Here is a 20,000-nt window from a genome sequence, read left to right as displayed (position 1 = left end):
TGAAGTCTTTACGATCATTGCTGGCATGTTGTTGAATGAATGTCGTTGCTGGATGGATTCATCATTGGTGCAGAAAGGTAGTGTGTGTTTGGGTGTCGACCTCACATAGAAAGACACAAGTTTTCACTTCAGGTCCATTAACATGAATACTTGACTTTAATGGGAGTAGTGTGAAGGTTTATTTCACATTGAGAAGTTTCAACCAAGAACATTGTGGAAAAAAACTCCTCAAAGCTACAACAGATGACCAGAGGGTCGACTCTTCTACTCAAATCAGTCTTTTACATATTTTCCCTGCAAGAAATCACTCTGGAACATTTTAGAGAAGCACTGAGGTGATCAAACATTTATTTCTTAACTCCTGTTCGTTCTGTATTTACATTTAGAAGTTACATGGTAGCTAATCTGGAAACTAGTAAATACACATAACTGCAGCAGGACTCAGTTCTGATGACCTCTCTTTAAATTAATAAGACAAACTGTTACTTCAAAAACAATCAAATCTACAGAGAATAAAGCTCAAATCAGACGAGTGCTGATGAAATGACTGAAACAGCTTTTCCAGACGGAGAGTCTCAGAGGAACACCGGACCGAGCAGGCAGCATGTCAGTCAAAGTTCTGGCCGTCATTCATGTCACTCTTTATTGTCGTAACATTTATGATGCACTCAATACAACATGTCTTTGTCCTTACAGATTCTGTACACGGACATCTTGAGAATACTATTTGATATCTGAAAATGTGTTTTTACACCGAAAACAATTATAGAGTTGGACTCCAAATGTTCCTGCCACCTGTTCTTCCTTTTAACTCTTCGTGGTCCAATCTTTTGGAAGATGTTTTTTTTTTGGTTCGGTACTGACAGTAAAGAATCATGATTGTCCCCCTTCTTCCATCTTCTTGGGTCAGAAGTTGCTGAAGATTTCTTGTTTCTTGCTCCAGTCCATGGGGGGCGCACTCTTTTTGTTGCGGCTGGAGAGGACCTTTAGTTTGGCCTCAGCGGCGGTGGGACTCAGGCGCAGGCCGGTGTCGGTGAAGGGGTCTAAAATCCGCCTGTCGTCCTCATCGGGGACCTTCAACACACAAACAGACATCTGTAAACCTTCATGTTGTTCTCCATCACGTCGGTGTCACACAGCTGCTCTCTGACCTGGATGCTCATGTCTGAGCTGCTGATCTCTGATTGGGTGGTGGAACTTCTGGAGGACTGGAACGCCGAGCTCCCATTGGTCTGGCATTTTGGAGACAAGTTTGTGATGGGAGAGTTTGTCAGAGTGATGTTTATGGTTGGTGGATCTGTGGGGGGGAGGTGAGAGGGCGGAGAAGGGACGGGGGGGGTGCTTCCTGTGGCCGAGTCATCCACGTAGACCTCTGGGACAAAGAAAACGGAAACAACATTACAGGGAGAGTTTGGGGCTTGTTGGGAGGTTTGAGGTTCTCGTCCGTACTCAGCGTGTCGGTCAGAACATCCTCAGTTCGGAGGGAGCGAGAGAGCTTTTTGAGTTTAGTGTCAAATTTTGGATTATGAATTTTGGATTATGGCAACGGAGACCCTTGAAATGCTTCAGAAAGCCTACAGCAATGAAGCAATGAGCAGGTGGAGATGTTCTCAGGAACATTCCTGTTTCAAGAGGGGCGGAGCTTCACTGTCCAGGACTGAAGAAAGTGTGAGGTCAGGAGACACCAGGTGGGTTTTTTTTGTGTCACCGTGAATTCAGCCCCCAGAGTCAGACTGTCAACACCGTTTCCGCTGATGAACGATGACACTCGTCCAACGTGGCAGTGGCCCGATCAGAGCACCTGGAAACTTGGACGTTTCTCGCCCTTAACAACACAACCAGCCCGACTTGCTCCGGATGACGTCGTTCTGTTCCCCAAAACGTGGTCTCTAACTCAGATGTGGGCTCTCTGCTCCAGTTTCAGGTCCAGGGCGAAATCGGTGCTGATTATGATCAAATGTTGAAAATCACAAAGATCATAGCTTCTCTCTGCTTCATCCACTTTATGGTTCTGTGCTCCGTTCACAAAACAGGAACTTTTTGACTTCCCCTTGGATACACTGCTGCTTTGTCAGCAAGAAAACGTATTTTAACTGTCTAAAAAAAAGTCAATATGCCAGTAAAGCAGCCTGCTTTTCCAAACTGGGGACGTACCGACTCTGGTTTATGACAGGAAATACACTGACGATGGACAAAAACCTCAAACAACTTGAACTAAACTAAACTACCCCTTTAAGTGTTCTGTTGGAGAGCAGGAACAGTTATGTCAGGGAACATGCTGTTATTTAACCTCTGATGTGGCTGCTTGTCGGTGTGATTCCCAGTCTGTGGAAGAGCTCGTCCGTCTCCTGGTCGACCACCAGGAGGCGCACTTCCTCCCCTCCTGCTCTGATGAGGGCCACCACCTCCGTGTGCCTCAGGCCCTCCGTGCTCACTCCGTTCACCTGAGACACGAACAGGAAACATCACAGGAGACAAAGGCAGCGGAGGAAAGATCCAGAAGAGGAAAATAATCGTCAGACTGAAGGGAGGAGAGGAGGGAGGAGCTGTAACACCACATGACCAGCAGGAGGCGGAGCATGTCTCACCGCAGAGATCAAACACAAACCGGGTTTGAACTAATTTGAATGAATCTTCTTCCTGCTTCCACATGAACTGTTCACCTCATGGATGGAAATGGAAACTCATTCTCACACATCTGCACGTCTGCATGAACCACAGCAACACATCTGTAAGCCTGTCCGTATTATCTCGTCTTTCCTTCCTTTCCCCTTTAAACAACACCTCTCTCCCATCTGCTCTCAACCAGAGTGCAGCTAATCTGCTCTAATCCAATCACACCTCAAATCACTGCACAGACTTGATTAATACTGGCAGTTGTTATTTCCCAACATGTTCCATCTCATGGTGACGTCCCCCTCAGAGGGTTTCAGTTGTACCTCCACCACTCTGTCTCCGGCCCGGATGCCTGAACTCTCAGCAGCTGAGTCGGTGTCCACGGACCGCACAAACTGTCCGTTCCTTGTCTTGTCGTTGTGCAGGTTGAAGCCGTAGCCGAGCGACCCCTTCAGGAGGTGAAGCAGACGGGGAAGCAGCTCCACCGACGGCTCGGCTGGCGGCTGCAGGTGGAAATCACAAAGATGAGAACTTTGCAGAGAGACGCGATTAAACGCTGTCTGTCATACTGGAGGAGATCATCTGAGACTTACCATCACGTATGAAGTATTGATCAAATCATTTACCACAAATCACACACGGTATACTTCATATTACAGAAAACCCTGCTGCTGTATTTGAGATTTTCTTTTCCATTCATTTCCACATTATATTCCACTTAATTAACATCCGTTACACTCAACATCAAATGTGCATTCATGTTTTCAAAATTAGATTATCAGCGCGTGGTCATACATTTAAAGTTCAGACTGATTTAAATACTCGTCACTCATACGAAGACATATTAGCAAAGAATTCAGGGCAGACTTAATATTCATTTTGAAGGATTGCAAAGCCAGAACATGATGACAGATATGAATGACAACCATTGGCTGATTATAACGGCACGAAAAATGCATCCAAAAAAGAAAGAATCTGAACATGTTTGGCAAATATGTAAAGATGATAAAGTTCTTATTTAGGCACTTAGAAGTTAAAACCCTGGTGTGGTTTTGTGCTGTTTTGGGAGTCGGTTGTTTGTGGTGAAGTTGTTTAAGACTTCACTCTTCTTTTGTCTCACTTTCATGCAATAAACCACAAATCATGGCCTCAAATCAACTCCTGTCCGAACAAACAATCACACAAAAAGCCAACTGTAGCTTTCAGAGATCCAAACTATGACACGTTGTTGGATTGCTTTGCAACAGATGAGACAATAAAATGAGTTAAAATGAATGTGTAGGTTAGTTGGATATTTATTTTACAAATAAAGAACAGTAAATTAATGTAAAAGTGGAAACAAATCATTACATTAAACATGAATCCCATTATTTTCATATGTATTTTTTCCTCTGTACTTCTTTGAATGTGTGTATGTGGAGTTGATGTGGAGCAAGCGGCTGCAGGACGAGTCTCTGCTGCTGCAGGACGAGTCTCTGCGGCTGCAGGACGAGTCTCTGCTGCTGCAGGACGAGTCTCTGCGGCGCAGCGTGGCCTATAAGTGGATTCACCTGCGGGACATTAAGACTGATCCTGAGCCTGATGTCCTGCGACACATGGCATGACTCGCCTCCCCGTGTGGACCACAGCTTCTACTAGCAGGTCCGTGCTGTGTGGGAGCTCTGAGCCAGCGATCCGTCCGTCCTGAAGCTCGCCCGGCTACAGACTGTCTGCTGACTCAGCTGTGACTACACCTGAACAGGTGCGCTGCCCCGAACACCTTCTGACCGACCTCTGTTCTTTCTGCTCCATCGACTCCAGACAGGATGTAACACAAAAAAACAGACTGGATGGAGTTGTGAGTGTTTATGAATAATAACGTCAGTGTAGCAGAGCACATCCCTGTCTGTCATGGAGCAGAGCACCCTGGCGACAGATCGCCATGGTGACATGCCAACTGCTTTCTGATCTGTTTATGTGCTTGGCCTGTTTGCTATAATTGCCATGGCCCAAATTAATTGACACACACGCTGAACTGGAAATATCTAAGCTGATCTATTTGAGATCCTCGAGGGGTTTTTCTACAGAAAGAATATTTCCATGTTGCGGTAAAGTGACTTCTAAAACAAGTTGTTTACTTGACTGACAGACTGTATTGCCTGCAATATCAATAATCATTTGTTTTTATGTAATTTTCAAGCAACAATTACACACATTTACAGGTTCCACATCTTTTAAATGGGACGATTTGGTGCTTTTTGATCATCTTAAGATGACTTCTTGAGCTCTGGGGAATTATAAAGGCCATTTTCTCAGTTATCTGACATTTTATACACTAAACCATGAATTGAATAATCAAGGCAGAAGTCTGCATGCTAATTACCAGTAAAAATAACCATTAGTTGCAGACCTAGTCTCAATTTAAAACCTGTAATTTAACATCTTATGGCTAGAAATGCAGATTTCTCCTTTGTTTTTCATGTTCGTCAAAGTGTTTAGTGTCACATTTTTGAAGATAACCAAGTCAAACACTACAAATTTAAAATGAAAAACAAAAATATATATTTTTAAAGTAAAAAAAAAAAAAAAAGTTCAGCAAGATAAGTGAAAGTGTGTCTGCGTGTGAGTCCGGCAGACCGGTGAGGCTTTGATAGCAGCAACACTGCTTTACATAAGACTCTACTGTATATGGGCATCTGCTGCCATCATAACAGCATGCAACAGTGACATCGCGTCTGTATTTACATGTACGATGAGGTGAATGTCAGTTACAGGATGGAGAGATTGCGTGTGTCGTTTGTCTGCTTATCAAGTGCATGATAATCAAAGTGGCCTTTAACTGGGACTCATTCGAATCAGTTACTGGCCACAAATAATCACATGTAACGACGTGCTGGAAATTATATTGTCATTTTCTAGATGATCAGTATATTTTAGTACATTTGAATAAATGTCCACTAGAAAGGCAAAGTTTCCCATACAGTAAATTGTGTATGAAAAAGACTTGTTTTTGATGCATTCTTACTGCAGGTACATCAAAGAGAAACAGCATATTAAAGCTGATTATTTTGTCAAGTACATTAATATTAATTCTGTGCCCTCAAAGGGACTTAAACACAGCAGAAAAAAGACTAAACTCGTCCTACTATTTTGGGGTGTCATGTCACTCCGTGCAGAGGACACCTGTACAATATGATGTCATATATTAGGAAACTGAACTCATGGCTGAAGCCTCTGTTGTGATGTAACGTTGCTCTTAAAGTGTTTCATGTTGTTTTATCTGAACCTTTTCCCAAAGCTGGTGAAGACGGCGTGATGGCCGGCCTCTATTTACTCCGCCTGCAGCTGAACAGGTGGCGCTTTGACGTGAGACACTGGTCTCCAGGATCCTGCTTCACTTTGTTTAGAGCCCAAACAACAATCTCCCGCGTATTTCTGCAGCCCGGCAGACATTCAGACGTCACAGTGATGTCCGATGGCAACTTGTAAGAATTGAATTTCCTGCATCATCCACACTAATTGAGAAATGTAGGAATTCGAATGAGTTGCTGTGTTAACGGAGCTCTTACAGCATACGAGAGAACGTTTGAGGCTTATAGCTGATCCTAGTTTTAGCTGAGGTCAGAGGTCAGAGGTGTCCAGAGTCCCACAGCATGACAGTGTGACATTGGGTTGTTGAGTTCAATTATGCAACATCGTCATGTTAAAATCGGATCCCTCCTGTAGCTGCTCGGTAGTTTCTTTCTTCCCAGCAGACAATCAAAGGCTGCTTCGTCAAAACTTTAACTAAAGTCGAGTAAACGAGATCATTTCTAAAATCTGTCAAAATAAGAACTTCGATGACAAACATGTCTCGGACTTGATGGTTTCTGCTCAGAGAGACTTTCATTTTGACTGTTTCTGAAACTCTTTCCATAAAAGCTCTGCTACGTGACCACATAAAGCGCACATGTCACAAGGATCCAGAGGGATCCAACGGTTCTGTGTGTTTTGTGCCGGAACCGGTTAGTCCGGTAGGAACGACTCTGCAGCTGGATGAGGGATGTGTTGACATTTGAAATGTTCGCACCTCACAACAGGGGCTCTCGTCATATTTAAACAGATGTTTGACTCACAGAATGTCCTAAGAATAGGACAATAAAGCATGTTGATGCATTGTGTGTGTGTGTGTGTGTGTGTGTGTGTGTGTGTGTGTGTGTGTGTGTGTGTGTGTGTGTGCGCGTGCGTGCGTGCGTGCGTCCGTGTGCGTGCGTCCGTGTGCGTGCGTCCGTGTGCGTGTGTGTGTGTGTGTGTGTGTGTGTGTGTGTGTGTGTGTGTGTGTGTGTGTGTGTGTGTGTGTGTGTGTGTGGGTTCTTCATTATCTGCTACAATTACAGTTATTCACTATTTAATTTTCTTTCCCTGCAGACTTCAACCTACATCCAGTGCAGATGTTACACATGTTAAAGAGAAGTGTTCACACTGCTGAAGGATTGTTTCCAGACAGTCCAGATTAGTGCTCCACAGGGAAAAGAAGGCGTAACACAGGGTTACACACAGTAACACACTGGTTCACTGCGAGCGTGCACAGTGATAACAATCCACCTGCAGACTTCTCCACTAAAAACAAAGCAGATAATCCTTAAAGACCACGTCCAGCCTTACCTCTGAGTCCGTCACTGAGGATCTCTGCAGCTTGCCTTGTGGGACCATGCGAGTGGGAGACTGTGCAGCAGGATGGAGGAATGAGTGTGTGTGGTTGGGTTTGAGTGACAGGGGGGAAACCTCTCTGGGTATGGGGGAGGTGGAAGGTGTGGGTCTGGGAGAGGGACGCGGGGAGAGGGTTCCCATCTCAACGGCGAGGTCCTCTGTGCAGGCCAGGCCGTTGCTGCGGAGGTAGTCATCCGTCTCTCTGTCCACCACCAACATCCTGCTGCGATGAGCCACCTCACAGATACGATTCACCACCTGCAGAGAGGAGAGGAGGGACAGGCTGGTTTCCTCTCAACTGGCCTGTACATATCATACTTTTATGTAGTGACAAAGACACCCAGTGATTCCCATTACACAAGGCTCACATTGACCCATTTCAGTACCCCCCCCTCCCCCACACCCACACCCACACACACACAGCTACACCTCCTCCAGCAAAGGAAAAGTGGTCTAACAGGTATAGAACTCATTGTCTGCCCCTCTGAGTTGATCTTCCTCTCATGGCTCTCTGAGTGCACAAACACTTCAGTGATTTTTTTTTAAATTTTTTAAACTGTTGTTATTTGTGCCATCACTCACTTGATGATGAGTTTCCTTCTCCACATTCTCCCCGTTCACCTCCACCACTCGGTCTCCTGCTCGTAGCCCGGCCAGCTCAGCCGAGGAGCCGGGCTCCACTTTGCGGATAAACTGTCCGCCTTTATTCCGCTGCCCGTGCAGGTGAAAGCCGTAGCCGCGCTCTCCTTTGGTCAGGAAACAGAGCCTCGGCCTCAGCTCGCTCTCCATCCCAGCGCGTCAATAATGGGAAAACAGGTCAAAGTGTCTCAGGAGAGAACTCAGGTGTTTGGTCCAAACGTTGTGGAAAGTCGCTGGCTTTTATTCCAACATATGGCTGCGCGCTTCAATGACCAAAAGACCAACATCATTCAGCATCATGCGAGTCCTTTATTAATCCACAATAGTTCCTAAAGTGCAAATCAGAAAGTAGGCTAAAACTAATGAATAATTAATCCATCGTGAAAATTCCAGGGGCTCAAATGCGAGTGCGCAAAAAAGATTCTCCGTGTGCGTAAAATTGTGGTCAAACAGCACCGACGGGGGCTAAATCCCGTCCATCAGAGGAATAATCCAAGAGATCAGAGATTAGAAAGCCGCTCCTCACACGTAACACTTAATTCTCCTCGTCAGATGGGCGTGTGTCCTCCTGTCCGACCGGGGACAGTGAAGAGGCGTCAACAACACATGCAACATGCAAGAATAGATTATAAAGTTGTTTGGAGTTACTGAGATGACTTGATTAATCAAGTAAATGAATCCTCGGAGGGCAGCCAGGGTGCGTTTTGAATGTCTGGGACATCCGCTCCTGCTTCAGGGGTGAGTTGAAACCCGACTGGCTGCGACCTGAGAAAGGAAATCTGGAGATCTGGAGATCCATAAAAGGATGAAATAGAAGCTTCCCTTGTGTTTGTGATGAAGCTGCAAGTTGATTCTCTTCAAAAGTGCTCAAGTAGCTCCAGAATAGTTCAGGACAGCCGAGGTTGGAGGTGTGGAGACATTCACAAAGTGAACTTCTGTGGAGATTATTCAGATTATGACAGAAATCTCAATAATGCAGATGTGCTCTTGAGCAAAACATCAGACCAGAGAGGAGAATAAACCCTGAAGACGTGTTTGAAGATGCATAACAATCCTGTTTTAGTATTTTACAGTATTTTTATGTGTGCCTGATGTTTTTTCCCGTTATGTGATATCTATGCTTCATCTCTCCCACACAAAGAAATATACATTGATATGCAGAACATTTTTCATTCTAAACGTGGATCCAGGATATTTACTGAAAGACATTTCTTATTATGTGTTTTCACATTATACACATACAGTAAACGGCCTGTTTGACCAGAATTGGCATCCGAAATCACAAATCCTGCTCAGATTTCCTTCACACACCTTAAACTGAGACTTCAGTTCATCTCAGAGAAACGTTGCACCGTCTGCAGAAGAACCATCGAGTCGTCATTATTCCATAAATCATTCTGCACAGCGAGTCTTTAAATAACTTCATGTGGCTCAAACATCAAGCGCTTCTTCAGTCAGCTGCTCAGTCGCCATTTTAAAGGTCTCCAGGCCTCGTTAAGAACATCATTACTAACAAAGATCACAGAAAATAACTTTAATAACTTATTTAGAGCACGCTGCTACAAACATGCAGAATGAGATTTAACGTTTCAGAAGTTTGATCAGTTGTTTTAACTTCATGAGAACCTGAGACTTGTTTTGTTTGATTATATTTCTATCTTGTGTTGTGTTCATGTTGCTTCATAATAAGTGCACATAGAGTCGAGTATTTATGGGAGACCTAAATGTTTAAATTCTATTATGTGCATAAAAGATAACACGGGTTTATGGTTGGTGTAATATTATATATTATATTATTATATTGTCAGTTTATGTTCTTGTCATTTTTCCTCAACCTGCAACAGGAAACTCAAATCGATGGCACATAAACTCGACCACTTTTACATCCAGTACATTTTTTATTTGGTAAAAAAGGACAAACAGTACAAAAGTATTTAATCTTATAATGAATCTATGAAATGTTAATTTAACTCAAACAAAGGCCAAAGATGAGAAGAACTATAAACCACATTGATTTAGCTTATATGCACGTTTTAATGTGTGTTGTGTGTGTGTGTGTGTGTGTGTATGTGTTGTGAGTGTGTGTGTGTGTGTGTGTGTGTATGTGTTGTGAGTGTGTGTGTGTGTGTGTGTGTGTGTGTGTGTGTGTGTGTGTGTGTGTGTGTGTGTGTGTGTGTGTGTGTGTGTGTGTGTATGTGTTGTGAGTGTGTGTGTGTGTGTGTATGTGTTGTGAGTGTGTGTGTGTGTGTGTGTGTGTGTGTGTGTGTGTGTGTGTGTGTGTGTGTGTGTGTGTGTGTGTGTGTGTTGTGTTGTGTGTGTGTGTGTGTGTGTGTGTATGTGTTGTGAGTGTGTGTGTGTGTGTGTGTGTGTGTGTGTATATATATGTATTGTGTGTCTTTGTGTTGATCATCTGCTCGGAGCTCAGAATACAAACATCAAGCTGTAATGTTGGTTTTGCGCCTCCTTCTCTGGTTGGAGGAGGAAACAGGCTCCTGCTTTATCTCCTGGTGTTGGACAGCAGCTTCCTGTCCCGGGTCAGTCTGGGTTTTAAAGGAGGAGGGTGGACCTGGACAGCGCCGTGATCCGGCTTTGGGCCTCTTGGCAGGCGAGAGCTTGTGTGCGGACGGACAGACGTGCTGGTTCAGACAGACGGAGCAGAGCGGGTTGACGGGAAGACAAACCTGCTGGCCGAAGCCGACCAGCAGCCGGTTGATCTCGCTCCACAGATCTCTGCAACAGACCAACCAGCTGGCTTTACAACGGTCATTCATCTGTTTGGCCACTTGGGGCAGTGAAGCCACATGGAAACCCAAATTGGCATATTTTTCCCTTTTTAAAGTTTTAACAGTGAACATGTTGCCAAAGAGTCTAAAGAGAACATTCAGGTCTCTGAAGGAGGACGTGAAGTTCAGTTGCTTCTCCAATTACAATATTCTTTTGAGCTCTGTTTTGGTCTCCACCAACTCCTGAGCGTCCTCTGGGCTCAAAATGGCTCCGACAAGAGCTGCGAGATCCAAACAGAATATATTTGTGTGGTGAAACCAAAACAATGAACTGAAAGATGCTAAAATGCTGCAGCGGGACCACATTTACATGTCTTTAGGTTCATGTGTCAAAGTTACTACTTCCTTAAAGTTATGCAACCTTCGTTGTCATGGCAACAGCAAACGTGGTTTTAAAAAGCTGTCCTGACCCGTGGTTGGAAACATGCCTCTAACAGGGAAGCAGAAGATTGTTTGAGTGGATAATAATAATAATAATGATAATAATAATGATGATAATAATAATAATTATTATAATAATAATAATGATAATAATAATTATAATAATAATAATGATGATAATAATGATAATAATAATAATAAGGATAATAATAATAATATAATAAGGATAAGGATAATAATAATATAATAAGGATAAGGATAATAATAATATAATATAATAATAATAATAAGGATAAGGATAATAATAATATAATATAATAATAATAAGGATAAGGATAATAATAATATAATAAGGATAAGGATAATAATAATATAATATAATAATAATAATAAGGATAATAATAATATAATATAATAATAATAAGGATAAGGATAATAATAATATAATAAGGATAAGGATAATAATAATATAATATAATAATAATAATAAGGATAATAATAATATAATATAATAATAATAATAAGGATAAGGATAATAATAATATAATATAATAATAATAATAAGGATAAGGATAATAATAATAACAATTACTATAATAAGGATAATAAGTCTACAGACGTGTGAACGTGGTGAAGAGCAGCATTAATCATGAGGTAGTACAGGTACGGGTCAGCGGTGAGTCGCCGTGCTGTTACCTTGGTAACCACTCCTCCAGGCCCTTGCGCGTTTCCTCCGGGTTCTTGCTCGGCGTGGTGAACCAGCCCAGTCTGTTGGAGATACGATGGACGTGTGTGTCCACTCCTGGAAACAACAGCAGTTCCACTTTATTAGGGACGCCTGGCTGAAACTAACGCGGTCTCTGACCTTCACCAACGTCCTTCTGCTTAGAGAAGACTGAACTTTGGGATGTTGTTGAGTTGAAACGCTTCTGCTGTTCTTTAACGTTTCATCTCCATCAGACTCGACGTCTCCTCGATGTCTGGAGACAAAATCTGTTCTGGAGACAAAATCTGTTCTGGAGACAAAATCTGTTCTGGAGACAAAATCTGTTCTGGAGACAAAATCTGTTCTGGAGAAGTTGAATGTTCGAACACGTCACTCTAAAATGTTCATGATGTTAACGCAGCTAAGTTTGGTGAAATCTTCATTACCTGCACCGGACACCACCACCACACCACCACCACCACCACCGGACACCACCACACCACCACCACACCACCACCACCACCACCGGACACCACCACCACACCACCACCACCACCACCGGACACCACCACACCACCACCACACCACCACCACCACCACCGGACACCACCACACCACCACCACCACCACCGGACACCACCACACCACCACCACACCACCACACCACCACCGGACACCACCACCACACCACCACACCACCACCGGACACCACCACCACCGGACACCACCACCACCACCACCACACCACCACCGGACACCACCACCACACCACCACACCACCACCGGACACCACCACCACACCACCACCACCACCACCGGACACCACCACCACACCACCACACACCACCGGACACCACCACCACCACCACCCGGACACCACCACCACACCACCACCACCACCGGACACCACCACCACACACCACCCACCACCGGACACCACCACCACACCACCACCGGACACCACCACCACACCACCACCACCGGACACCACCACCACACCACCACCGGACACCACCACCAACGGACACCACCACCACCACACCACCACCACCACACCACCACCGGACACCACCACCACCACACCACCACCACCGGACACCACCACCACACCACCACCGGACACCACCACCAACGGACACCACCACCACACCACCACACCACCACCACCGGACACCACCACCAACGGACACCACCACCACCACACCACCGGACACCACCACCACACCACCACCACACCACCACCGGACACCACCACCAACGGACACCACCACCACACCACCACCACCGGACACCACCACACCACCACCACCGGACACCACCACCACCAACGGACACCACCACCACCACCACCACCGGACACCACCACCAGACACCACCATCACCACCACCACCACCGGACACCACACCACCACCACCGGACACCACCACCACACCACCACCACCACCACCGGACACCATCACCGGACACCACCACCGGACACCACCACCACCGGACACCACCACCACCACCGGACACCACACCACCACCACCGGACACCACCATCACCACCGGACACCACCACCACACCACCACCGGACACCACCACCACCACCACCACCACCGGACACCACCACCACCACACCACCACCTCCGGACACCACCACCACACCACCACCACCACCACCCGCGCCGGACACCCACCCACGCCGGACACCACATACGCCGGACACCCACCTACGCCGGACACCCACCTACACCGGACACTACCTACGTCGGACACCCACCTACAACGGACACCACCTACGCCGGACACCACCTACGCCGGACACCCACCTACAACGGACACCACCTACGCCGGACACCCACCTACACCGGACACCACCTACGCCGGACACCCACCTACGCCGGACACCCACCTACGCCGGACACCACCTACGCCGGACACCCACCTACAACGGACACCACCTACGCCGGACACCACCTACGCCGGACACCACCTACAACGGACACCACCTACGCCGGACACCCACCTACGCCGGACACCACCTACGCCGGACACCACCTACGCCGGACAACCACCTACGCCGGACACCCACCTACGCCGGACACCCACCTACAACGGACACCACCTACGCCGGACACCCACCTACGCCGGACACCCACCTACGCCGGACACCACCTACGCCGGACACCCACCTACGCCGGACACCCACCTACAACGGACACCACCTACGCCGGACACCCACCTACAACGGACACCCACCTACGCCGGACACCACCTACGCTGGACACCCACCTATGCCGGACACCTGGTTCCAGGCGATGTCCATTGCCAGGTGAGCCATTTTGGGTCCAACTCCCGGCAGGCGGACGAGTCCCTCCACGCTGTCCGGGATGTCTCCTCCAAACTCCGTCTGCAGCAGCGCGGCCGTCAGCTTCAGGAACTTCACTTTGTTCTGGTGAAGAACGGAGACAGAAAGCAGAAGAACAGAAGGTTTGAGCTGTTATTTACTGAACCGTCGTGATGAAACACAGGAAGAACATCCGTTACCCTCCAGAAGCCGACGGGATAGACGAGTCTTCCCAGGTGTTCATCATCGGTAGCGAGGATGTTTTCAACCGTGCAGCCGTGAGCTCGGAGCTTCTGCATAGCAGCTGCTGTCACCTGGTCTTTAGTCTGACTGGACAGCATGAGTGACACCAGCACCTGGAAACGCCTCACCTGGGAAAATATCATGACATCAATACCCCTCCTGAATCCTGCAGCGTGCAGACAGACGCGGTCCTCAGCTACCTGGTCGGAGGCCTGGAGGTCGTAGCATCGCTCTGCTCCCATGTTGTCTACCGGAGCATCACGGCCGCGCCGCATCTCACGAATCAACCCGAGTTGTTTCTTCCAGTCGGGAGGCTCCGTCCTCCTCGATGGAACACCATCACCCCCGTCATACTCCACCTGCAGCTGGCGCCTCCTGCGGCCCTGTGAGTGCAGCGGTGGAGCTGCTGCTTCTGGTTCTGGTTTTGGCTGCACAGTGGGGGGGTGAAGGTTCTGACAGCTGCCTGGATGAGAAGAAACACGACAACTAGTGAGTCCACAGACACCTGAACGTTGTCCCTTCATCCATTATTATGGACATCAACATCTCATTACAGCAGGAACACGTTTCTAAATGAGAAACCGATGAAATGAACACGTGGTGATCCAGCAGCTGAAGAGAAGTTCCTCAACAGACCCAGAAGGACCTCAGGACCACGTTTACCTCCAGAGGGAGACTTTACAGCATTTAGCATCCTGAACCCTATTTCATGGCCTGTAGTTCATGTTCCGGTTTCTCTCTCCTCCTCCGCCTCCAACTACGGATGCTGTTGGAGGTCAGATGAGTCTTTTAGAAACTAGTAACGTGAAAATCTCTCCAGTATTTTCACATTACATCAGCCTACCGTGAACGTTCCCGGTAGATACGGAGGCCGAGGAGGGTCTCTGCTTGGAAACTCTCGCCTCCTCCAGCTCCACCTTCACCGGTTCCGCGTTCCTCCGCCGGCTGCTCAGTTTGGACCCGAGAGAGGCCGCAGGTGAGCCGCCTGCAGCTCGGGTTCCTCTCCGGGCGACAACACAGCTGTTCTGCATGAAGTACGGTGACGTCATGTTGAAAAGCCGGACGACATAACAACACTGCCTCGCGCTGCAGCGGACGTGAAGCATCTGACGTGCAGCTGAAGTTGGCTTCTCGTTTGTAGTTTCTGGTCACGAGGGGAGCAGAAACTAATAAAACACTAATAAAGATATCATTTCAAATGATATCGAGGTGCTGATCATTAATTGTATGCTTAGCTAATAATAACGCAGTAGCAACTAGGCTCTAACGAGTTTGGAATTATTATTATTTATTTTACATCTATAAAACTTATCAGATTAATAATACACATACAATTAAAAAATGGATATACTTTTATACATTTATGTTGATAACATGAAAAAGACAATATGCTGAATGCAATGCAGAATAAAAAGGGTTATTTAGGTTCAACATGGGAAGAAAAGGTCAGAGGAGTCGGAGTTTAGGATGAATACAAGTTTGTTGTTAATAAGGAAGATGTTTGTGCATGTTACAATAATTAAATAAATTTAAATCAAATCAAATTTAGACGTTCAAAAGGCTGCTGATACTAAACTTGTCAAGGCTTCCTGCCCACTGCACATCTGTACCAAATGATTTTAATAGAATTATTTAGAATTTGCTAAACAAATTTATTTATTTTTCACTATTTTCAAAAGGACTATAATCTAAAATCAAAGACTGTACAAAACTCTAATATCTCCTGAACTTCACTACTAAATACCATGAAGTCAATAATTTATTATTATTATCTATATTATTCAGGAAAGTGAAGCCTGTTTCTTCTTGATCACAACAGTCTCATTTAAAAGTCTACTTTCCTCAGTGCTGCAGATCAGTCTCAACACCATTTCTGACTCTAATTCAGCTTTTATATTTTAATAAACCTGAAGATCTTCATGTTTTATATTTTAATAAACCTGAAGATCTTCAGGTTTTATATCTTAATAAACCTGATCTTCAGATCTTCAGGTTTTACATCTTAATAAACCTGAAGATCTTCAGGTTTTATATCTTAATAAACCTGATCTTCAGATCTTCAGGTTTTATATCTTAATAAACCTGAAGATCTTCAGGTTTTATATCTTAATAAACCTGAAGATCTTCAGGTTTTATATCTTAATAAACCTGAAGATCTTCAGGTTTTATATCTTAATAAACCTGAAGATCTTCAGATCTTCAGGTTTTACATCTTAATAAACCTGATCTTCAGATCTTCAGGTTTTATATCTTAATAAACCTGAAGATCTTCAGGTTTTATATCTTAATAAACCTGATCTTCAGATCTTCAGGTTTTATATCTTAATAAACCTGAAGATCTTCAGGTTTTATATCTTAATAAACCTGATCTTCAGATCTTCAGGTTTTATATCTTAATAAACCTAATCTTCAGATCTTCAGGTTTTACATCTTAATAAACCTGAAGATCTTCAGGTTTTATATCTTAATAAACCTGAAGATCTTCAGATCTTCAGGTTTTATGAACCAGGTCATTTCATCTTTTTGCTTTGATGTTTCTCCTGAGTTCAGCATGTTGGCTGTGGTCCAGATTCACCAGGGTTCTCCACAGTAATACCTTTTAACTGGTTAACTAATAGCGCCACCTACAGGCAGCCTGGCCAAGTGCCGCTGATGAACCCAATAAGGAACCAACTTCACCAAGGTTAGCACGGATAGCTAGCTGCTAGCCGAACTGCTGAACATGTTCCAGTTTTCGTGACGTATTGATGATTAAAGCCTTTTCCGGGTCTCCCGGTAAACTACGACCATCGATCTACGATCTACTTCCGTCCTTGTCGGTATTTCACTCTTCGGTCGTCATCGAAACTAAACGACTAAACTAACGAGCGTGTTTGTTCGTAGAACTACACTTCCCGTGAGGCAATGCGGCAAACGTGTTTTTGTAGGAAGTGCCGCTTCAGGATGACTTCCGGTTGAGGAGCTCCAGCAGCGAACAGAGTTCCGTCGATGCAGAGACGCGGACGGTTCTGTTGGCTGCAGACGAACCGAGCTGAAGTCCAACGAGGTGAGAGGACAGAAATAAATACGATATTAGACATTTATATCGATAACTGTAGTCCAGCAGCCCTTCAGAGGAATGCTAACGTAAAGCGTTGAGCAGCGCCGTCGTGATGATTATTGTTCGTATCGATGATCGATGATCGATGATCGATAGATCGATGATCGATAGATCGATGATCTGATTCGGTCTGTTTACAGCGACGTGCTGCTTGTTGTTGTCGGACTGAAACAGACCAGCCGTTGTCTGTCTGTCCCCCCTCCCCCCTCCCCCACCTCTGTTTCTGACAAGTCCACATGACATCAAACTCTCAACACCCCCCCAACACCCCCAACCTGCTCCCCCCAACACCCCCAACCTGCTCCCCCCAACACCCCCAACCTGCTCCCCCCAACACCCCCAACACCCCCAACCTGCTCCCCTCAACACCCCCAACCTGCTCCCCTCAACACCCCCAACCTGCTCCCCTCAACACCCCCAACCTGCTCCCCCCAACACCCCCAACCTGCTCCCCCCAACACCCCCAACCTGCTCCCCTCAACACCCCCAACCTGCTCCCCTCAACACCCCCAACCTGCTCCCCCCAACCTGCTCCCCCCAACACCCCCAACCTGCTCCCCCCAACCTGCTCCCCCCAACACCCCCAACCTGCTCCCCCAACACCCCCAACCTGCTCCCCCCAACACCCCCAACCTGCTCCCCCCAACCTGCTCCCCCAACACCCCCAACCTGCTCCCCCCAACCTGCTCCCCCCAACACCCCCAACCTGCCCCCTGTGTTTACACAAGCCTCCTTCACCTCCAGTGTTATGTAGATCTGTATATCTGTATATCTCTAGATCTCTATATCTGTAGATCTCTAGATCTGTATATCTCTAGATCTGTAGATCTGTAGATCTGTATATCTCTAGATCTGTATATCTCTAGATCTGTAGATCTGTAGATCTGTATATCTCTAGATCTCTAGATCTGTATATCTCTAGATCTGTATATCTCTAGATCTGTAGATCTGTATATCTCTAGATCTGTATATCTCTAGATCTGTATATCTCTAGATCTGTATATCTCTAGATCTGTAGATCTCTAGATCTGTAGATCTGTAGATCTGTATATCTCTAGATCTCTATATCTCTAGATCTGTATATCTCTAGATCTGTATATCTCTAGATCTGTAGATCTCTAGATCTGTAGATCTGTATATCTGTATATCTCTAGATCTGTAGATCTCTAGATCTGTAGATCTCTAGATCTGTAGATCTGTAGATGCAGACATTAGTAGTGCAATAAACTTGTATTGTTCAAGGTTTAAGTGCAGCATAATTTCATTACATCACATTTAATTTAGCTGACTCTTTTTTCCAAAGCTACTTACAATAAGTTCATTTCAACATGAGGGTACAAATTCAGAACAACAGGAATCAAGAAAGTACAATTTTCTTCCAGAAAGCCAAACTACAAAGTTCTATCAGTAAGTTCCATGTTAAGTTCTACTGAAGTTCTACCATAATACAGAATGCTTCTGATAACTTCATTGAGGCTAAAAATATGCTTTGTATACAAGGAAGTTACAGTAAAATTACACATTTCATCACAACTATGAACAGATACTTGTGGACAGAGAAGTTCTGGTTCTGGATCTGTCTCGCCGCCTCCTTGATGTGCACATTGAGACGTCTAACTGAGTGTAAAATCTCAGCTGACTCACTAATTCTTTATTACGATGCTGTGAAGAAATAATAAGATAATAGAAATCTATGTAATTGGGTCAAAAAAGGAAAACCGTGTCTCCGAAGTTGAACAAAGTAAGAAGAAGTGATGAAGGTGTGTTTGTCTGCGTAGAGTTCCTCCTCCATCCCGGGCCATGAACAAGCAGCCGAGCAAGGAGAGTCTGAAGGACAAGGTGAAGGGCATCTTCGGGCTCGGACCGCCGCGACCACCGAGCAAACAGAGCGACGCTCGAATCTCCGAGTTCATCATCACCTCTGACATCATCAGGGTGAGTCTCACTCTCTGATCATCTCCAGGCTTTGATGTTTGTACCTGCGGTGTGTCACGCCTTCCTCCTCCCTCCATGTTTCAGGAGCTCCACCCGGACTGCGGCCTCAGTAACCGTGTTCGCATGATGAACCACATCTGTGATCTCGCCAAAACCAAGAAGTTTGAGGAGGCGAGTCAGCGACTTTTCATTTGAAACATCTTCTGGATTTCTTCTTCTTTTTTTTTTAAACATTCAGATTCAACACAAACGAAAACGCTGTTCCTCGTTATTTCAGCATTTAAATCTTCTGGTGTTATTCAGCATGCGGTGGAGGCGGTTTGGAAAGCAGTGGAGGACATGTTGTCTCCAGAGCAGCCAGGAGAGGCCAGACATGCTGTCCTGCTGCTGCTGAGGGCCATTATACAGGGACAGGTACACACACACACACACACACACACACACACACACACACACACACACACACACACACACACACACACACACACACACACACACACACACACACACACACACACACACACACACACACACACACACACACACACACACACACACACACACACACACACACACACACACACACACACACACACAC

The 20,000-nt window shown here is 45.8% G+C and overlaps 3 protein-coding genes across 6 annotated transcripts in view; 1 reads left to right on the top strand and 2 right to left on the bottom strand.

Annotated features, from left to right (window-relative positions):
* Positions 1 to 155: 155 nt before the first annotated feature.
* Positions 156 to 8,146, bottom strand: LOC138633972 (Na(+)/H(+) exchange regulatory cofactor NHE-RF2). Its single transcript, XM_069720534.1, has 6 exons — positions 7,867 to 8,146; positions 7,240 to 7,542; positions 2,940 to 3,119; positions 2,291 to 2,444; positions 1,152 to 1,372; positions 156 to 1,074 (listed from the first exon to the last, which is right to left on the bottom strand). Exons 1-6 carry the CDS (start codon positions 8,071 to 8,073, stop codon positions 907 to 909), a joined length of 1,233 nt encoding a protein of 410 aa, XP_069576635.1. The 5' UTR covers positions 8,074 to 8,146; the 3' UTR covers positions 156 to 906.
* Positions 8,147 to 9,807: 1,661 nt separating this feature from the next.
* nthl1 (nth-like DNA glycosylase 1) lies at positions 9,808 to 15,489 on the bottom strand. 2 transcript variants are annotated; one of them, XM_069720525.1, is made up of 6 exons: positions 15,212 to 15,489; positions 14,568 to 14,830; positions 14,325 to 14,495; positions 14,070 to 14,229; positions 11,784 to 11,889; positions 9,808 to 10,653 (listed from the first exon to the last, which is right to left on the bottom strand). In XM_069720525.1, the coding sequence occupies exons 1-6, from the start codon at positions 15,471 to 15,473 to the stop codon at positions 10,359 to 10,361; spliced, it is 1,257 nt and encodes a 418-aa protein (XP_069576626.1). In that variant the 5' UTR covers positions 15,474 to 15,489; the 3' UTR covers positions 9,808 to 10,358. The 2 variants fall into 2 exon arrangements, with proteins under 2 accessions (XP_069576626.1, XP_069576627.1); XM_069720526.1 differs by lacking the exon at positions 9,808 to 10,653 and adding an exon at positions 10,660 to 10,927.
* Positions 15,490 to 17,308: 1,819 nt separating this feature from the next.
* Positions 17,309 to 20,000, top strand: part of tsc2 (TSC complex subunit 2) — a 25,460-nt gene continuing 22,768 nt past the window's right edge. For all 3 annotated transcript variants that reach the window (XM_069720520.1, XM_069720519.1, XM_069720517.1), the window contains exons 1-4: positions 17,309 to 17,413; positions 19,246 to 19,402; positions 19,487 to 19,573; positions 19,706 to 19,816. In XM_069720520.1, the coding sequence (XP_069576621.1) occupies positions 19,268 to 19,402; positions 19,487 to 19,573; positions 19,706 to 19,816 (333 nt within the window). In that variant the 5' untranslated portion in view covers positions 17,309 to 17,413; positions 19,246 to 19,267. The remainder of the gene's footprint in view (positions 17,414 to 19,245; positions 19,403 to 19,486; positions 19,574 to 19,705; positions 19,817 to 20,000) is intronic.

Source organism: Brachyistius frenatus, unplaced genomic scaffold, assembly GCF_029030835.1.
Source record: "Brachyistius frenatus isolate BFR_SWC_R1_liver_20210118 unplaced genomic scaffold, ASM2903083v1 Contig_243, whole genome shotgun sequence".
NCBI classification, from domain to species: domain Eukaryota; kingdom Metazoa; phylum Chordata; class Actinopteri; family Embiotocidae; genus Brachyistius; species Brachyistius frenatus.
This window is presented reverse-complemented; position numbering and strand designations above follow the sequence as displayed.

What these genes read in the sequence shown, in the direction of transcription:
- LOC138633972 (XM_069720534.1), bottom strand. Translation starts at nt 8,073, where the DNA reads ATGGAGAGCGAGCTGAGGCCGAGGCTCTGTTTCCTGACCAAAGGAGAG. An exon ending in CCTCAGTGACGGACTCAGAG is followed by an intron (nt 3,120 to 7,239) that starts GTAAGGCTGGAC and finishes TTCCACCTGCAG; the next exon opens with CCGCCAGCCGAGCCGTCGGT. An exon ending in CCGGAGACAGAGTGGTGGAG is followed by an intron (nt 2,445 to 2,939) that starts GTACAACTGAAA and finishes TTCGTGTCTCAG; the next exon opens with GTGAACGGAGTGAGCACGGA.
- nthl1 (XM_069720525.1), bottom strand. Translation starts at nt 15,473, where the DNA reads ATGCTTCACGTCCGCTGCAGCGCGAGGCAGTGTTGTTATGTCGTCCGG. An exon ending in ATCCCGTCGGCTTCTGGAGG is followed by an intron (nt 14,230 to 14,324) that starts GTAACGGATGTT and finishes GTTCTTCACCAG; the next exon opens with AACAAAGTGAAGTTCCTGAA. An exon ending in CTGGAGGAGTGGTTACCAAG is followed by an intron (nt 10,654 to 11,783) that starts GTAACAGCACGG and finishes GGTCTGTTGCAG; the next exon opens with AGATCTGTGGAGCGAGATCA.